Genomic DNA, 18636 nt, shown 5'->3' with positions numbered 1-18636 from the left:
AAAGAAACCTACCACAAACGTAGCTGGGACAACAGGATTCTTCACTGTAGTAAGTGACCAACTTTTCCAAGGCATTACACTCAGGGATTAGGTGTTCACAGAGACTCTGATTACAAACTGTTACATACAGGGAAAGAAAAAAAAATAACAACTACCTTCTAAACTATGCATTTTTAAGTCAAGTAGATCAGTGACAAGCAGTATGTGCAGTTAGATACCCTAAATCTCCAAATAACAACATGCATATGAAATCACAATGAACTAACAAAAAATCCCAAGGCAATATTAAGAAATGTCCATCATTTGCAGCACTCTCCATGGAGGCAACACTAAACTAGAGTTTAGTGAGAATTGAAAAAATAAAATTCTGTGGAAAACTCACTGCATCATATCAGGTGATCAAAACATGGGAAATGAAATTTCTTTTTGAAGATGGGCTTTCTAAGCTAAGTAAGGATTAAAAGAAAAAAATCCACTTTTCTATCATTTTTTACTGCTCACTTCATAAATTTGACAAACAATCACCAGAACACTTTTTCTCAGAATTACCCATATCTTTTGCTTGTATTCAGATGTTAAAAATAAAACAGTAACCTTTACAGCTGACAGAAACACAATTCATATCCAAATAAACATAGTGTTCTTTTAGTCCTCTTAACCCTCATCTGTACCTCTGCCTCTGCCCCAAAACCTACTGGATATTGAGTCAAACAGTAAAAAGTTTCTACAATTTTCTATGTAATCTGTTAATTCAAAACAAAGTCATTTCCACTTGCTTCAAAAGTAAGATATGTAATGGGAAAAAAAACCCAACCACAGAGTAAAGATATCTGCATATTTCAGTGGCAGTATTCATAATCACTAAGGAATACTTACTACAGATCTTCTGAGGACAACATGTCTGATCACCAGGAACATGCAAGGTCACTTCTGCAAATCGCTGACAGTCTAAATTGTGGGTATCTGAACAGTTGTACTCCACTGGAATAATAGTCTCACTGTCAACACATTTTTGCATACAGCATCCACTCAAAGAAGTGTTCCAGATCTCACCCACTGCGTGAGGTGTTCCTGAGCTGTCTGTACAAGCTAGATCAGGACAACAGAAAACAGAAGTAATCCTTTTTTACTTCAAATTTTGACCACCATTTTCTATGAAGTCTAAAAATCTAAATTTTAAAGGTTTCACCCATTTCCATCACAAGAAAGCGAAAGAGAAGACAGGCTGAGACTGAGTTCCTGTGGGAAAGCAAGACACTCAGTATCCTCCAGAAGATCTGGGCCTCCACTTTGTTTTGTATCTCCACACAAAATACTTTTATATTTCACACATATCAAAACTATTACTAATTTACGGTGCTTTATGTAGTCTGATTTATTATAATAAATCTTAATAAATCTACATCTTTAAGGTTTGTGTTGTTAGGCATTGGTTTGCTATTTGGTGTGCTGAGGCAGAATTATAATAAACGTGAATGCTGGCAGAAAGAATATAGGACATATACATGTATTATTCAAAATGTATAATTAACTGTTGCTGCATAACTTTTGAATGCCATTTAGTATTGAAAGGCTGGACCCTTGGCAAAGGGCTTAGGTAAAAAGGAGGCCAAAACTAACACGCTTAGAATACTAGAATGCATAAACAAAGACTTCCATTTTGAAGAGCGCTCTTCAGCTGAGAGGTGAGCAAAATTATATATCACAAAGACATTCCCTGCTTGCTCACCTGCACAGTTAATGTTTGCTGAATGTCTAGAATCCTCAACTGAATGACATATGCAAAACCCACACAACACCAAACCAGAACTCAACTTATTAATAATGAAGTATCTGACCACCAACTTGCAGATAATAAAGAAGAAAATCACATCCAAATATACCACATTTTTCTTCAGGAATACAGACAGCAGTATGAGTTCGGTGAAGGATGGTCCCTCCAGCACACACACAGCCTTCTGTCAACACTGAGCAGGAGTCTGAATCCAGAGAAGCAACCTCATTATTCTGACAACTATCTGGAACCTCACAGGCAGCTATACAAGGCTGATATGAGAAGTTTTCTGAGCAGGGGAAGGCTAGAAAGGAAATAAACAAATCACACATTCTGAAGTTGTAATCACATGAGGCAATACCTAAGAGAAGAAATTACTGATTGTCTTGTCAACTTCCTGTGCTTGCCAATTCAGTCAGATCTACCAACCTGACACACCAATACAAACCAGTTACCTTCTACATGACAAATTCAATCAAAAGGTATTTTCAAGCACTTTTACTTCTCTTCTTGTAGTAACATTTTCATCAGGCCTCGGTTTGCTTTTTGGCAGTAGAGATATCAAACCATGTCAACAGTGTTGACACAAAATAATTCAAACTTCAAAAACCTTTGCAAATACTACACAGATCAGTAATACTGTTCATAACTTATTTTTTTGTGGCTTTCTCCTTTCCGCAACCAATTCTGTTGTGTTTTGTTTTTATCCCTGGGAAGTGACTGAGAAACAAACACTACATTGCAAGAGAGAAGATTTAACTTCCGCATAAATGTACATAATAAACCAGAGGTGGACTTGTGAGCAAGGTTCTTCAGTTTACCTTTTCCATCTTTGAAATGGCTATAATGGTCCTGATTCCTTCTGAATGCTGTTTGGAGTGTATAGTAAAAAGTGCTAAATTTCTTATCTCAATAATAATTCCAAAGTACACGAAGACTCAACTGGCATTTTCAACTTACAGTAACTCTGGTACTAGGCAAGTTTTGTCTCTGTGAGCACTAGAGGTGCACACATATGCAGAATACTTACGGCAGTAATCAGAGCTCCTCCATTCTATACAAATATTAAATTTGTTGCACATTGCCACATAGGCAGCTAGGGAAACGCATGGATTTCGAATGTACTCAGTGTCTTGAACCCATATATCACAGAACAGCTCAGGTGGAACCTAACAAAGAAAAAAAAAAGATATGGCGCCTTCATAGAGACTATGCTGGGTGGGAAGAAGACTGACCTTTTAAAGTGCCAGCTACAAACAATGAAGCCAAAAGTTCTTGGTTTATAGTAAGCCTTCATTAGTGTACAGAGGCAATCTACTAGTATTTAAAAGTAAGACTTTCTGAATGTTGCCATCCTTATATTCCTCAGTTTCATCTCTTATAAGTGACAAAGTAAGAGGTAATACAGTTTTTCCGATAGAAGGCAAAATTACTTGTTCTTTGTTCTTCCTTGCCTCTATATTTTTACCTGGTTTTGGCTTCCTCTTTATCAAACTCAACAATATACAAAAGGTCAAATGGTAATGCACTCATATGATCACAAATAATTTATTTGCACACTGTGAGTTTGTTATTTGCCTTAGGCTTGCTTTATAGGATCTGTTCTACCCTTTCACATCTCTGAGCTGGAACTGTGTCTCTAGAGCCTTTGAGAATGCAGGTTCTCAGATTACGTATTGCAATTTGGGACTTGTTAAATTGCTGAAGGCTTAAGGATTAATTAGATTCTAAAACTATTTTCTTTTACTTTTCTCTACGTCTTATTGATACAGTTGAATTAGCTGAGACTGGTTTTTGAATTAGGTGTTGTTTCAAAACTAACAGATGAAGTTCTGAAAGTGTTATTGCTAACTGCAACTCTCCTATCAAGCTGCCATACTCTTCAATTAGTTCTACCTTGCAACTGTAGATACAAGATAAAGTATACATCTCATTCAATAGATGTGTTTACATGCAGTCTCACATTAATGAAATTATCAAGTATGCAAGATTATATCTGAACTGCAGCTCTCTCAAAGTGTAAGCTTCGAAATAGTTAACATACATAAGGATGACAGCTGCTGAAGGTCTGGTTCAACACCATTCTTAAGCACTCTGAGCAGTCTGTGAGTGAGCAATTAGTTTCCTGATGCCTGTCTTCTCCAGCATACTTTAATGTGTCTGGCACTTGCCAGCTGTCTATAAAAGTCGATGGTGAACTGCTTTTGCTTAAAACTGTCCTGTTGGGTAGCATCAAGTCGTTTTCCAAGGTTCTATCACAAAACCCTGTGAATCACCAGAAGGAAAAGAAAGGTTAACACCATGTGGTTCATTCTGAAGAATATTTGAAGTGGTATATTCAAACAAGTAAATAGCTTTATAAAATCTTATACAACATAACAGTATCGCAACCTACAACAGATGTAGAAAGCCTTTGGTAGGATCAAAACACACAAATTTCAGAAAAATTAAGAAAAACAAAAGTAAAGATGCATCTATGAGTGGAAATCTATTGCATATCAAAGAGCTGTTCAGAAAGCCCAGCTATGGCACAAAACTTCACCCCTCAGTTGCACAGGCACTAAACAAAAATCTATTTTAAAAAAGGTTACAAAGTACCTCTGTGTATAGCAACAAATTAAAACTGTAAATGTTGTAAGAAAAGGGAACTCCCATAAAATGCAAAGATGCTTATCTAATACTGTATTCAGACTGTATCATACTGTATCATACAGTATTTCATACTGTATCATTCTACTTATGCTTCTGAGCAATCTTAAGCATCTGTTGGCTGAAGAGCTACCATAGAAGTGCAGCTTTTGGCACTTCCAGGTATATCTATATTACCACTCAGTAGGAGAAAAAAAAAATCCAACTTTTCTATATTTGCTTCTCAGAAGGCAGTATCACCTTTCCCCCCACCCCCCCGTTTTAGCTAAGATAGCTGGCAGTTTTGAAACACTTTGGAGCAAAAGAAGCAATGTAACATGGAGGGTGAGTTTGGTCAACACAGAACATCCAAATATTACAGTAGCCTCCTCAGAAGGTCCTTTAAAAGATAGCAGGTAGAAGAAAAGCAGAATGATGGATGAGACCCCAGTTCTTTCTTCCTAATCAGTTTCTGAGACTTTTATATCAGACTTTTAGAATGTTTTTTTCTGAAGTCTCCACAAACACAATCCTAAATCTTTATCTGTTCAAAAACTATTTGTGGATTTCACTCTTTTCTAAAGAACTGGTCTGTTTTACCATTTTTCACAATCCCTTATGACAAGAGCAAGTCATTGACAATCAGAGATACAGCAACAGGCATTCAAAGAGTAAAACAGCTTTTCAAACTGTAACCTTTATCTGATAAAAAATGTTTCTGGTTGAACCTTTTGAGGTTCCTATCTGCAACACAGATAGGAAGTACTTGATGGTTTTGAAAGACTTCAAAGGATTGCTGTCATGTCAGGGATATCTTTTTTCACTTCTCTTATACACTGACAAGGAGATTTAACACAGCAAAACTAAGGCTTCACATTTGTCTTGGCAGGATCTGGTTACAGCTAAAACTGACATTCTTGTACTCTCTTTCACCAGTTTTGCTGTAGAGATGTCAATGTTCCCTTCCCAAACCCCTCCTCTCCCCTACCAGCTCTTCACCAGCTGCCACATTTGGCCAACCCTTGTACTATAAAACACACTGTTGTCTCTGACATGAATCCTTCCAAGGGAGGATTGTACCACAAAACTGCAATAGTGTCTTGAGGTTTAGCATTTCCATGAAGCTGAGAAATCAGTATCTACCAATACTGCAGTTCAGCTGAAAGACATCTGAGAAAGGTCAAATACAAGTAGCAGAATTACACAGAAAGCATAGGAGATCAGGGTAGACTAATTTAGCCTGAAAAGATGCACCACAAGAAGCTCACTTAAAGCAGGCTCTGTAAGTTGCACCAGACAGCACAGTGCAGGCAGACCTACGCAGAGAATCCCAGTCAGAGAGGAATATCAGAAATACACAGCACATTCTCTGAAGAAGTTGTACTTGCAACATCATCCACAGAAATGTGTTGTCCTCTAGTCAAAATGCCTTGTAAACCAGGAATATAGTGTTCTCAGTGCTCCCTATCACAGTAATCAAACACATAAAGGCAAAAGAAACTTTCTGGATAACTTGAATCAGGCTTACTAAAAAAACCACAGTCTTTACTTTCTTGTTTCTGTTTGATCTAATCACAATAACAACTAGACAAAGAGAGCAAGAACGGTTCTGAAAACAAAAGTTAGGGCAAATTACAGATAATAATCCAATTTCAAAATGGCACGAATTCAAACTTTGTGAGAAGCACTTTACTGTCTTCAGGACTTGAAACTGGACTGAGCTATCGCTGGTATTTGATACTGAGCTCCAGGCATTTGCCCTTTCTGAAACTGGAAAGATATCCACTGCAATTATATGATCTCTTTAATCCCATTTTCCAGCTCCAATTTACAGCAGATAAATTTACAGATTCAGCTAACACAGTGGGGATTTACATCAACAAATACATGCTTGCAAAGGCTATAACACCCATAGCTTATTCAAGGTTATGCTTTTTAGAAAGAAAAAAAGTAGGCAAAACTATTGAACTGACCTAACAGAGTGCAACATGATGTTTATTTAACCTGTTACTATTAAGAAATTCCCTCTGAACTATTTCCTCCAACAGATAAACAAAGATTAGTTCTCTCAAGTTAACATTTCCTGAGAAACCTGACCTTTAGAAACTGAAAATAGCACATATCACTTCCTATCAGATGGATATCAAATGCTATACCTGTAAAGGACCTATTTGACATTATGGACTTATACCTGTCTTATTTATTTGGATTTGGTTACAGCAATCACGTCTGGGATTCAAACAGGTTACAGACAGGAGCAACACTAGGGGCAAAAAGTGATTACAGGGATAGAACTAAAAAAAATTAATAATAGACTCATTTTAATAGTATCTTAAACTTTGCAATGATCTGCAATAACTCTTTTGGGACAGATCCTGCAATAAATATTTTATATAATTAGGAAAATGTGTCTCCCTAGCAAAGCACCTGAATGCCTTTATTGCTTACACTAGTCTATACTTACCACATAGTCCCAAAGTGCTTGGTTCTCTGCTACTATTAAACTCAATAATCATCACACCTGTATTGTGAAACCACTGAATTCTGATTTTTGATGGGGTCTCAACCGCATACTTGAAGCCTGAATCTTCAACTTTGTACCCATATTTTCTAACAGTAGGCCAAGCAGATCTTGAATTTACTGTTATCTAAAAGACAGGCAGAAGAGAGGTTAATTGTCGGGTAGAAGAACTAAGGCCAGATTCTCAGCAGCTTAGAAATCTAAATCATAACCAATTTCAAAAGAAGTCAGGCTCTCCTCAACAAAGGTAATATAGGCACCAAAGGGACTAAGAGTTTATGTGCCTTACTCTGTGACTTACCTCAGTAACTGTCCTTATATGACAGTTTGGCTCTCTGAATTTAGTAGGAGTTTACTAAATTACGAAATCAACAAGTTATATGACCTTTTTTGTTCTATATTAATCCTCAGTATGCATGTGAGAAGGCAGTTGATTACAGAAGTAAGATGTTATCTAAAAGAAAAAGAAAAAGCTTCATAATACTTACTTTTCTACTTAAACGATTGATAATAATTTGGTTTGATACATAGGTTAGATTCAACGTTGCCAGGCACAAAGAAGTTGAATTTGAATTACTCTGTGGAGAAAGCAAAAATACATTAACCATAGTCATGATGTGCAAAGTCTTTCCATGTTAGCTGCTTACCCTTTTTAGGCACTGGGAAATTAAGGATTTTTGGGGGATATATTATTAAGAAAGGAAATCCATTACTGATTACAGCTTCAAGTCAGGACTACAAAGTTTATCTGGACAGCATTCTTGTAAAATAAACAAGGAAACTACTGTGAACCCCTTGTTTTCAGCAACTGTACTGTATCATACAATCTTTTGATTGTATGATACAATCAATTTATACAATTGATACAATTACAACAGAAATACAGGTTTTCAGGGGAAAGAAAATCAGTGGACTAGTTGTTTGGACACCAAAGAATATGAACTCCCTGCCTGAAGGTGAGCAAGAATGAGACTGGGAATGATGTATCTCTGTGATATATGTACAGTACAGAAGTAATGGATCAGAAATACATGCATAATTCCTGAGCTAAAAGGCACTGAACAAACCAGAAAGTACTGAATGCAACAGGAAAGCAAATCTGAAAGTCATAAACACATCTTTTTCAAATCAATCATACTGAACTCTTGAAATTAACTTCCATAAGGTGCTACTTGGGACCAAACTTTGTAATGGACATTTATATGGATAACAAAATTACCTAGCTTTCATGGAAGAGACTGGAATTTAAAGAGTTTTGTAAAGGCTCATAAGAAATTAACTTTTCATGACAGAAGCCAATCCACACTACCCATTAGACAGGATGCCCACTAGGGTTTCTCCCTTCCTCCCATGTCAGAGACTCAGAATGCACAGGGTGATCCAATTCGGTCTGGCATTCCTACAGTCTTTTATGGCTCTGAAGATTGCTGTTTTCAGTGTGCATATCTCCACATGAACATAGGTAAAAATCATGCATTGAAATACACTGGTGATAAATACCAACTATGGTGGTATTTGTTAGGTGACAGCACTCACAGAAGTGACTGGTGCTGCGTATCCACTTAATCTCTCACCACCTTGTCTCTATTGCACATACAATAAAATAACATGGATCTACTTCTCATCTTCCAGCTGTCTCAGAAGCAACTATGCATATGCAGTCAGGTGATAAAGTGTTATACAAACTGTGAGTGTTGTAAAATGCAAGTACAATTCATAGATATTGCACAGAAGTGAATAACAACCACAACTCTGTAGTATTACTATGCTCTTGCTTTTAAGATATATCTTACTAGTAGTACCAAACACCTTCTGTTAGCTGATAAATGTTAGTTACCATTCTACAGTCAAGGACATGGATGGTTATAGTTTCATCTTGAGTTTGACTAACAATGTAGGATGCTTCTTTGAATAAAGCCAAATGATTTCCATCATAGGTTACAATGCTCAGATCAGAGAAAATGGTGCAACGACCTGAGGGAAAAAAACCAGTAAATTTTTTTCTAACTTATTTTAGAATTTCAGTAAATATTACAAAATATGAAGATAAACAAATGAATTTTAGAAGATTAGCTTACTAGAGTTTCATATATGCAACACATATTTTCAGCTATATTTGATACTGTTTCATCTCTGTAAATGGACAGCAGAGTCAAATCCTGCATATCTCAGGGGGACAACTTGCAGACTTCTGCAGTTATCCTTACAGATCTTGCCAGCAAGGGTTTGCAACTTTCACAAATGCTAAATTAGGAAAAATCATGAATGACAGTAGTTCCCACCAGATCCTTAGTTCCCTTCTCATCTTGTTCCTAAGGTGGAAAGTTTCTATTTCCCAGTCTCATTGCTAAAGCTTTTGTGTTTCAAAGGGCTTGGAGTTCTACTCCAAGTTCTTTCAAACTTTAGAGCACAACTGGAAACTCCAATTGCTTATCTCTGCATACTTTCCTTGCTATTATGTACTAAATCAAACTGTCTTCAAGGTTTGGATTCCTTCTCCCCAATTCCAGGTAACTGATGGGAGTGACTACTGTACAGAATCCCCAAACTGCTAACAGAGATAACAGTCTGGGGAATCTTCTCATCCTCAAGTAGATATAAAATGAACCAAAGAATCCACTGACTATATTGATTAAGTGTCCCCTGATTAGACCAATGACAAGATGGGTCTAAGTCAGACTTGGACATATTTACTGCAGATACCTAAAGTTGAGTAAGAGGAATATCCTAAATTAAAAGAGCATTTTGATTTAATTTCCCTGGATGTACAACTAGAATTATAACTTCCATTAGACAATGAGTAACCCCTACAGTGTGCATCTTCTATTTCTATGCTATGGTACAGAAGTGTCAGTTCTTAGCCTTCTTACACATGCATTAAATTGTTACCTGAATTCACTTCAAAGGTACATAATTAAAACTTACATGCACATTCCCACTTTGGGCAGCATTTGTCACCATTCACTTGAGTGGCAAATCCTAAAAGTCCACAGCTGGGTTGAGTTGCATTGTATGGGCAGTTCTGGGACTTATTAACTTGGATCAGTTGTCCATCCAAGCAAATGTGTTTTATGCACTCATTCTCTGTGATTGGCTAAGGCACATTTAATAAAAGACACAGGTTACCATTCTTATCAATCTAGTATCACAATATTGTGAAGTTTTTGTTTAAAAAAGGGGTTCACATTCTTCAGGTACAGAATACCTGTTGATCCCTATGACACTCATAGAAGCTACAAGTGAAGAGCATGTTGAAAACATGACCATTCTGAGGACACATTAACACTGCTGTCCTGTTGTAAAGGTGAGAACAGCACTACTGAATTTTTAACTTTACTTTGAAAAAAGTTGAAAAGGAAAAATACGGAAGGGCACAAGCAGGCATAATAACAGGGATCTCTGGAAAGATATATTTTAAGGAGAGTGACATGACAAAAGTATATAAAAGCACCATTTTTGCCAAAAAACTCTTGTAACAGTCACACCTCAGCAAACTGAGGAACAAAACTGAGTACAGTATAGCATTTAGAAAAAAAAACATTTTGCGCAATGAAATCATCCAAGATTTCAGATGTAATTGATAACATAATTGGGCTTCCTGCTTGATACAGATATTTTAAATTCTAAAGATCAAGGTATGGCTCACAATTTTTTTTAATTGGTGTGTAAAAGACATATTCCAAAACAGACAGATAAATACTTATAGCTACTCACTGTACAAGTTTGAAGAGTTGCTGTTTCTTGAGGCACCATAAAAGGTGATGCTGTGACTCTTGACACGGCTTCAGCTGTTGCCAGTCCATCAGAAAGTGTTATAGTCAAGTCACGAAGTGGTTTGGTAGATAAATAGGCAAATGAGGAAACTGATGGAGCTGTTGTGTCATTTGGATGATCAGGTATCATTAGCAGTGAACTCACAGAAGGTGTTTGCATCTCAGATGATATTTCAGGTTTTGAACTTTGAGTAGTACTGACTGATGATGCAGCTGTAGAAGAAAATGGTTTTGATTCAGGAGATGAATGTATAGTAGACAGAACTGAAGTTTTGTTTGTGAAATATGGAGAGTAAAATGTCTGAGGTGTTTCTGGGGTAACAGTAACACCCTGAGTAAGAACAGGTTGGACTTGTGTTGGTAATTGTGGCTCTTCAGATTTTACTGTGTCAAGGGGCACAGCTCCTGTTGCTTCTGAAGTAACAGAAGTGGGCTTCATAGCACTTGTGATGGGTTCTGTGACCGCTTCTGCTTTGCCTAAAATTGCTGATGCAATACTAAGATTTTGCCCAGCACTGCTTATCATTGAAGAGGCTGAAGCTGCAGCTGTACTTGCTACAAACGTGGAACTGAAGGTGGTGGCTGAAGGTGTGACCTGCTTAGGTAACACTGCAGTTTTCTCTGTATCGCTTTTGCTTGTTGATGTGGATGGCCCACCCCCCATCACAATGGGAATTTCTGTTGTTTCTGGTAACAAAACCATTGAAGAGGTTGACTTAGGACCTGGTGAAGATGAGGTTGTTTCAAGTGTTTGTCTTGAATCAAGTGATTCAGAAAACAAGGCCTGGTGTGTGAATTTTAGATCCGTAGCTGCCTTTTGTGTGGAAAATGAAGGAAATGGCTCCTTTTTAATTGTTGTTAAAGAAGAGGAAGTTGCAAGCACTTTTGGTGAGAAAGAGGGAATTTTGGTGCCAAAAATAAAGTCAGCTGTTGTTCTAGTTGGGACTGTAGACTGCAAAACAGAAGTTCTCAATTCATGTGGCTGCGTGACCGAATCAGTTAAATGCAAATATTTTTCAGTTGGTAAAATAACTTTTGTAGGACCTACTGAGGAAGGCAATATACTTGAATGAATGCCCTCTGGTAGCGAGGTCATTAAGGGGTATAAGGAAGGCAGTTTTGCTGTAGCTTCAGTCGTGCTAAAGACATGTTGTGGCTGATCGGTGGATTTTGTTAGTGTTTCTGCAGGATATTGGTAAACTGGGGTAATGCTCTGGCTCATCAGGGAAGGTTCAGAAGTCCGATGATCAAGTTCCATAATCTTCTGAGTAGAAAAATGTGGTATAACCATGGTCTTTGTGGTCTGTACTGAAGATGTCTGCCAAGAGAAGGGGCCTGCTGAAGATGGGGGCAGGGATGGCTGAGCTGCAGCTGCTGTAAGTTTCACTGTATCTGTTATACTTTGGACTGCAGGTTTCAGTGCTGTAGAAACTGTTTTAGTTTCTATTGAATATTTTGGTCTGGTTGTTACTTCTGGTATCCGTTGTGTTAAAGGTGAAGAAACTGATTTATCTCCTAGATACTGAGAGGCAGAGAAAGTGTAAGAAGACTTTGTTACTGGAAGTACAACGGAAGGGGACAGAGAGGGTTTTTCTTTGCCTGTCATTACTTTTGTGGTTGTTGTGAGCTGGCTGCTCAATTCAGAGGATGGGGAGATTGTGGCATTAGTGATATTCAAAATGGCTTTGCTTGGTGATACCGTTGTTACTAGACTTGATTGTTGTGTTATAGTGGATAAAATAGAGAAAGTCAGGACTGGAGAGGTCTTTGTTGTTAACATAGATTTTTCTATCGTTGTTCTTGGGTACAAAGAGATTGTTTCATGGGATGTATGCATGGGACTGAGAGTTGTCAGAGATATTTCTTTTCCATCTGAGGGTAGTGAAGGAAGAGAAATGTTTAAAGGGATTAGAGAACTTGATGGTGAAAAAGTCAAGGCAGATGGCTTTCTAGTAGAGATGGTAGTAATACTTTCCACTTCTGATTTATCAGGCTGTGTTGTCAAGAATGTGGTTTCAGTCCCACTAAGGAGAGCAAGTGGAGATCCAGTGACGGATGTTCTTTGAGATGATTCTCTTTCTGTAGCTACAAAAGGAACTGTGGTGGTTTCTTTGGTTTTCATTTCTGATGTGGTAACACTACCTGAATATGCTGAAGTGCTTGTCTTCGCTGTACTTGAAACCAGAGTTGACTTGTATTCAGTAGATGCTTTTCCAGAAAACAAAGTTGTCTTTGCTGCTAATTCAGGAGGGGATGTTATTCTGGATGTTTCCTTAACAGACAAAGGTGTCACTCTGATAGTCTCAGCCACAACAGGATACTTCGTGTATAATGTAGTCAGGAACTGTGTTGTATTTAGAACTGTGTATGAGGGGTAACCTGTAGTCGAAACAGTTTTAAATGTTTTTTTAAATTCACCTGAAGCTGGAGAAGCAGGAGTAGGAACAGATACTGAAGGTCTTTTTGTAGAAAGAGTGAAAAATTTTTCAGTTGTAGAACTAGGGTATAGCGAATATGGAGGGAAATAGGAACCTGATGTATGCTCCACATGAGATGTTGTTTTGGGAATTTCCTTTTTATGAGTTGCAAATGATAAAGTTGTTTCTGATGATCTCTCTTGAGTTTGTACAGTTGTCTTCTTTGGACCTAGAGTTGTAGTGAAAGGTACCTCTGGAGTACCAGTCAGGTGCTGAACCATTACAAAAGGAGGTTCTATAGTTGCCTTTCCTAATGAAATAGATGGCATAGATGTTGGTGAAAATGTTGTCTTCACAGTTTCCTTGGTTAAAACAGCTGTTGCTGAAGACACTGGTTTTAATAAAGATGAAGTAGTGAGCATAGGAGAAACTGATGTTACTGTAACATTAGTTACTGTGCTAAAAGACTGTTCTACGCTGATTTTTGTCCCTTCCAAAGTTCCTGTTAAGTTTACTGGTGTTGTATATGAAGGCACATCCAGAGGTGGTGATCTGGAAAACTGTGGCACATAGGCAGTAGTTTTATCTGTTATTGATTCAAATGAACTGGGTGTAAACCTTATAACTCCTTCTGGCTTCACTTGTGCTTCTTTTGTGGGAAGTGTTCTTATGGCTATTTCTGATATTTCCACTGTTTTAGTTTTGACTGGCATTTCTGTTGTTCTAAGTATGAGCGGTGTCCCAGTAAAAATAGAAGTAGCAATTGGTTTGCTTTCTGATTCTGTGCTTGTAGTCACTGCATATGTAGCAGTTAGTGTCTGAGGTTCTGTGGCCCTCAATAGTTTAGTGGAACCACTACTGATCACTTGTATCTTTGTGGAAGTTTCTGAACTGACAGCTGATGGAAACACAGGAGAAGTGTCAACAGAAGCAAACAAGCTTACACTAGATTTTGTTGTCCCAGATATTGCTGTAGTGCTTCCCCCAGATGTCATTTCTGTTGACTGTGATGAAATGTTTGATGATAAACTTATTGTTGGAAGTGTTGTACTAGATGTAACAGCTGAAAATTCAGTTTTCCCTGTAGTTGCAGTAAGCTGCAATTTTGCAGCAAGTGTTGTTTCCACGTCCTTTGCTTCAGGTACATGAAACGAAGTTAACACTTCACTGATCGATGCCAAACTTGCACTTGATGTTATGTGTTGAACTGCTGGTGTTTGAATGCTGGGAGGCAAAGGTGGAATATCATCTGCAGGTTCAATGCCTGAAATCAGACACAAGAAAACAGTCTGAAATTTATGAATAATTATAGTGATGAAGTTAGCTTAGTTACAGGTTAACTCATAGAACCGATCTCTTCAATTGCCTTTAAACTTCTAAAGCTCGTAGAAAAATTAAAAAATAAATTCATTCAATCATTTGCTTGAAATATAATGTTACTGAAATGTTTTGAAGCAAGAACACCTTTCTTAGTTTAAAATTTGTCTCATATTTTTGACGAATGAAATTATTTTAACAAAAGTGTATGTTTAGTGAGCTCAAGATTCACGTAACTAAGGCACTGATATTTGAAATTATGAGTAAAGAACTAAGAAATTAATAAGCTAAGTATAATACATAAAATATATCATTTTTTCAGACATACAGTCTTCAAAATACACGCATCTTTGAGTGATTTCATCCAGCAACATATTGAGAGGGCAGGCAGGGATACATCCTTCCACTCTAAAAGAAAAACAGTTATTATTAACTAGATGAACAGTATCTTCCGGATTGAGAATTTAATTTTAGAAAAATGGAATTTATATTTAAAGTATGTCTGGTTCACCTCAGTGTACTCCTTCAAAATGTCATTGCCATGACTTCCATTCTCACTCAGACCTAAGCTAAAGCATAAACTCTGTGATACTCAGCCTTTGAAATTAACAGTCACAGGTTCAGTAGTGAATACTATTGCTTAAGAGACACCAAACATTTTTATACGCGAAAATCCAAATGCCAGTTTTATCAGGCTTATCAAAAATTCCAACTGGGAACAAAAAGCAAGTACAGATATGGCTGTTGCTATGAGATAATGGAAATGTAGGGGCACAACTATTTGAAACAAACTTGTAATAACCTTTCTTTATTAATACCACCCCCAGGCTGTATACATACAAATATACTAGTCATTCCACAATCTGATGGTACACTAACGACGGAAATGTCACTTTTATGTAGCTGCACCAGCAGGTTTTATTCTATTTCTTTTCTCTTTGCCTTACCTCCTTACACAAGAACACAGTCCTGATATACTAAGCCTATATCTGGTCACTTATATTCCTACTAACCTGCTAAAGTATACTGCCCAAATTACACACTTTTCCATAAAAATACAGATACTTACTTTGGTACTGTTTGACAGTTTTTTCCAAAAGGGTCTCTACATGTCTTGAAACAAGGGCTTGTACAGGCATCATAATGCCATTCACAAGTAGAACGGGACAGAAATTTAAATTTGACATCTGAAAACCAACAAAGATCTGTTATATATTTCTAGAAACACACAGAGATACGTATCCCTAAGAGACATGTTTTACATTCACTGCAGCTCTAAGTCTGCTACTATTTCTACCTGTTTCCTCTACAAATAAAATTGGTAATATTTTTAACTACTAAAGTTTTTAAAATAGAAAATCAGTTTACATTTACGCAGCATATATTAGAGTATGCTTGCTCTACAGTGTGTTTTACAGTTTACAGAATAAAAAAAAAAATCATTGAATTAGCCACATTTACTGTATATTACAACCATAGGAAAATTAAAACCAGACAAGTTAGAGCTGTTGCTTTTAAGTTTTAAAACTATATCAACAAAACTATATGTTTGGTTATTCAAACAAAGTGTAAAATTAAGATTATGATGCTTCTGTACAATTATTGCTATTAGAATCAACACTAAAAGCACTATTTGGATGCACTGATACACTTTATAGCATAGGCTATCATAACAATTGCTTACTTCATGTGTAAAATTTGCTGATATAACACAAAGGTATACATAACTTGTACAATACAATTGTATTTTAAAAGCCAAAACAAAACACCATTTCAAAGTAATCAGAAATTATGCCAACTAAGGCTCTTTAAAGCAGTATATCTTAACAGCTGATCTTCTCAAAAGCCATACAAGATAGCCACTCCAAGAGAAATTCATTCAAAACCTCAAAATATTCTGAATCGGAAATTCTAACTGCTTCCATAATGAACAAAGCAACTCACTTAAGATGAAACACGTAGTCTTGCAAAGCTTAAAACATATACTGCACCACACAAAATACCAGTACCAGTAAATGAAACTGGTACCAGTAATTAAACTCTATGGCAAATTAAAAAAAAAAATCCCAAACCTAACTCAACCAAAATACAACAAAAAACCACCCCAACCTGACTTCAGAGCATCTGTGCAGATGGTGCTTACTGAAAGATTTCCAAGTCACATAATGAGAACCCAAAGTACAAGTTCAGATAGAGGAAGAGTTAAACTTCAAAGTAAGAATAAACAGAAATAAAGATCAGTTATACTTTTAGTACTTACTAAATTATGCAGAAACTTTACAAAATTAATGTAAAGAAGAAACAGAGTGTAAAATCTGAGAGGAACAAATTTATGGCAATCATCATGTGGGTGACACACACTTTTATGTTCAAATGCACTATCACACTTTCTTTTTCACTCCAGCCCTCCCCTTCTGCCTGCAGAACAGTTTCCCACACAATACTACATTAGGCCAGTGCTCTTCCAGCACCTGCAAGATTTACACAATATATCTGGACTTCAGTACCTGAACTGTGACAGCCCACCCCAGCTCCTTCTAGTAGCAGTAGGGCAGGGCAGTGACCCTTCCCTACATTTATGCCTCCAGAAGACACCATCATGATATATGGGTCTCCTCTGAACTGGTAAACCTGAGCTTAGAGTAATGTTGTTCAGACCCTACAAAGAATAACTGCTCTTAATTACATTAATCACCAGAAAGAAAATGCTAACTGCTTAGAAAGAGTTTCCATTTTTGATCTTTTAAAGTATTTTTTCTTTTAAGTTTTGCTGATCTTTGCCTGACTGAGATACAAAGAAAGTAGTTCTTTTACATCTTCTTGAAGACAGTCCATTTTTCTGTGAAGATCTTAAGAAATTGTTCTTCCTGAAATTTAGGGACATCTGTACTTACAATTAATTATCTCTCTATCATTATTAACCATTAATGTCTTCTTTTAAAATACAAATAATTGTCTTAAAAATATAAGTCAAACTCAGACAAAAGGATGTGTATGTTGCCATCTAGTGTTACCCCTTTTACATCTCACTTTATCTGCAGACGTAACTTGTCATCGCTTTTAAAAACATTATTCTTATGACAGTAACAAATGCTTTTATGAATTTATGTTCCCATAAGAAATTAAGTACATGTCACCGAATTCTTCTGTGACCCCTTCTACTGAAATCAATTTTAGTTACTTAAAATCTACTGGAGGAATTAAGGAATTATTTCCATACATTTTTCTGACTGATGTATAGGGTTTCGTACGCACTGACTGGTCAGAGCGATAAGGTTTAAGAACAAAAGAAGATACATGACAGAAAGGCAGAATACATTAGAGACCTGCTGGCAGAGGCAATCACCAACAATAGTAACAACCAGCAATAACAGTAAAGCCTAGTGGAATCCAGGAAATCTCATTCATCAGTCTACCCTAGATTAAGTGCAGAGACCAATCCACAACTTTTAACTCTTGCCACAAAACTCACCATTAACCACAGAATAAGTCTGAAACACAATAAAGGTACAAGCTTTGCAGAGGACATACTGTAACCCAAAGAAGAATGATAGTTTCTCAATTTAGCAGAACAGTGATCGTGAATTAACACTTTAAGTGCTGGGATTAACATACCATCTCCCATTCTCCAAATAAACTTTATGAAATGATAGCCATGCTTTCCTCAAGCTTTTTTACAGATTAAGTTCACAGAGTTTGGTGGTGTTGCATGCCTTGGTAGGAATTAGGGCGAATTTCTACATAAAGGCATAGCATTTGTTGAGCGGTTCATAAACACTGCTTTGAGTCAAGAATGAAGTCATGCTTGTCTGCAAATTTTGCCCTTACTTCTCCAGAAAGAACTATGGACAACAGATGAATTCACAAACCTGATCATAAAAATTGCTTTCAAAGAGCTGTAGAACCAGCTGACATTTTGTTTTCCAGTCAAGGGATCTTAGAGAATTGAGTATGCCAGTCCAAGATGTATTAGCATGTATTAGTATATAAATTACATTACAGAGCACACCAAATCCCCACAGCAAGAGTTGAAAATATTGCATTGTTTTCCATTATCTCTGAAAGTTTTCAGTATGTCTCAGTAAACCCATGAGGTATAGTGAAATCTGTGCTTTGTTATGAATTATTAGAAAATGCCTTTCAAGCATTAGGAGAACTTCAGTCATTTATCATATTTAAAGTTTTTACTACTGTAAACATCACTTC

The 18636-nt window shown here is 36.8% G+C and overlaps 1 protein-coding gene across 1 annotated transcript in view; it reads right to left on the bottom strand.

The window, feature by feature from the left end:
- OTOG (otogelin) overlaps window positions 1-18636 on the bottom strand; it is a 100457-nt gene that overhangs the window by 15387 nt on the left and 66434 nt on the right. The window contains exons 34-46 of the mRNA XM_027674206.1: window positions 15500-15617; window positions 14759-14838; window positions 12520-14377; window positions 10638-12267; window positions 9849-10017; window positions 8761-8897; window positions 7412-7501; window positions 6867-7050; window positions 3819-4039; window positions 2805-2943; window positions 1884-2078; window positions 877-1089; window positions 13-117 (exon numbers count right to left, since the gene is read on the bottom strand). Of these exons, the coding sequence (XP_027530007.1) occupies window positions 13-117; window positions 877-1089; window positions 1884-2078; window positions 2805-2943; window positions 3819-4039; window positions 6867-7050; window positions 7412-7501; window positions 8761-8897; window positions 9849-10017; window positions 10638-12267; window positions 12520-14377; window positions 14759-14838; window positions 15500-15617 (5139 nt within the window). The remainder of the gene's footprint in view (window positions 1-12; window positions 118-876; window positions 1090-1883; window positions 2079-2804; window positions 2944-3818; window positions 4040-6866; window positions 7051-7411; window positions 7502-8760; window positions 8898-9848; window positions 10018-10637; window positions 12268-12519; window positions 14378-14758; window positions 14839-15499; window positions 15618-18636) is intronic.

The sequence above is a fragment of the Neopelma chrysocephalum genome, unplaced genomic scaffold, assembly GCF_003984885.1.
Source record: "Neopelma chrysocephalum unplaced genomic scaffold, ASM398488v2 Primary Assembly neopelma1_24, whole genome shotgun sequence".
Classification (NCBI taxonomy): domain Eukaryota; kingdom Metazoa; phylum Chordata; class Aves; order Passeriformes; family Pipridae; genus Neopelma; species Neopelma chrysocephalum.
This window is presented reverse-complemented; position numbering and strand designations above follow the sequence as displayed.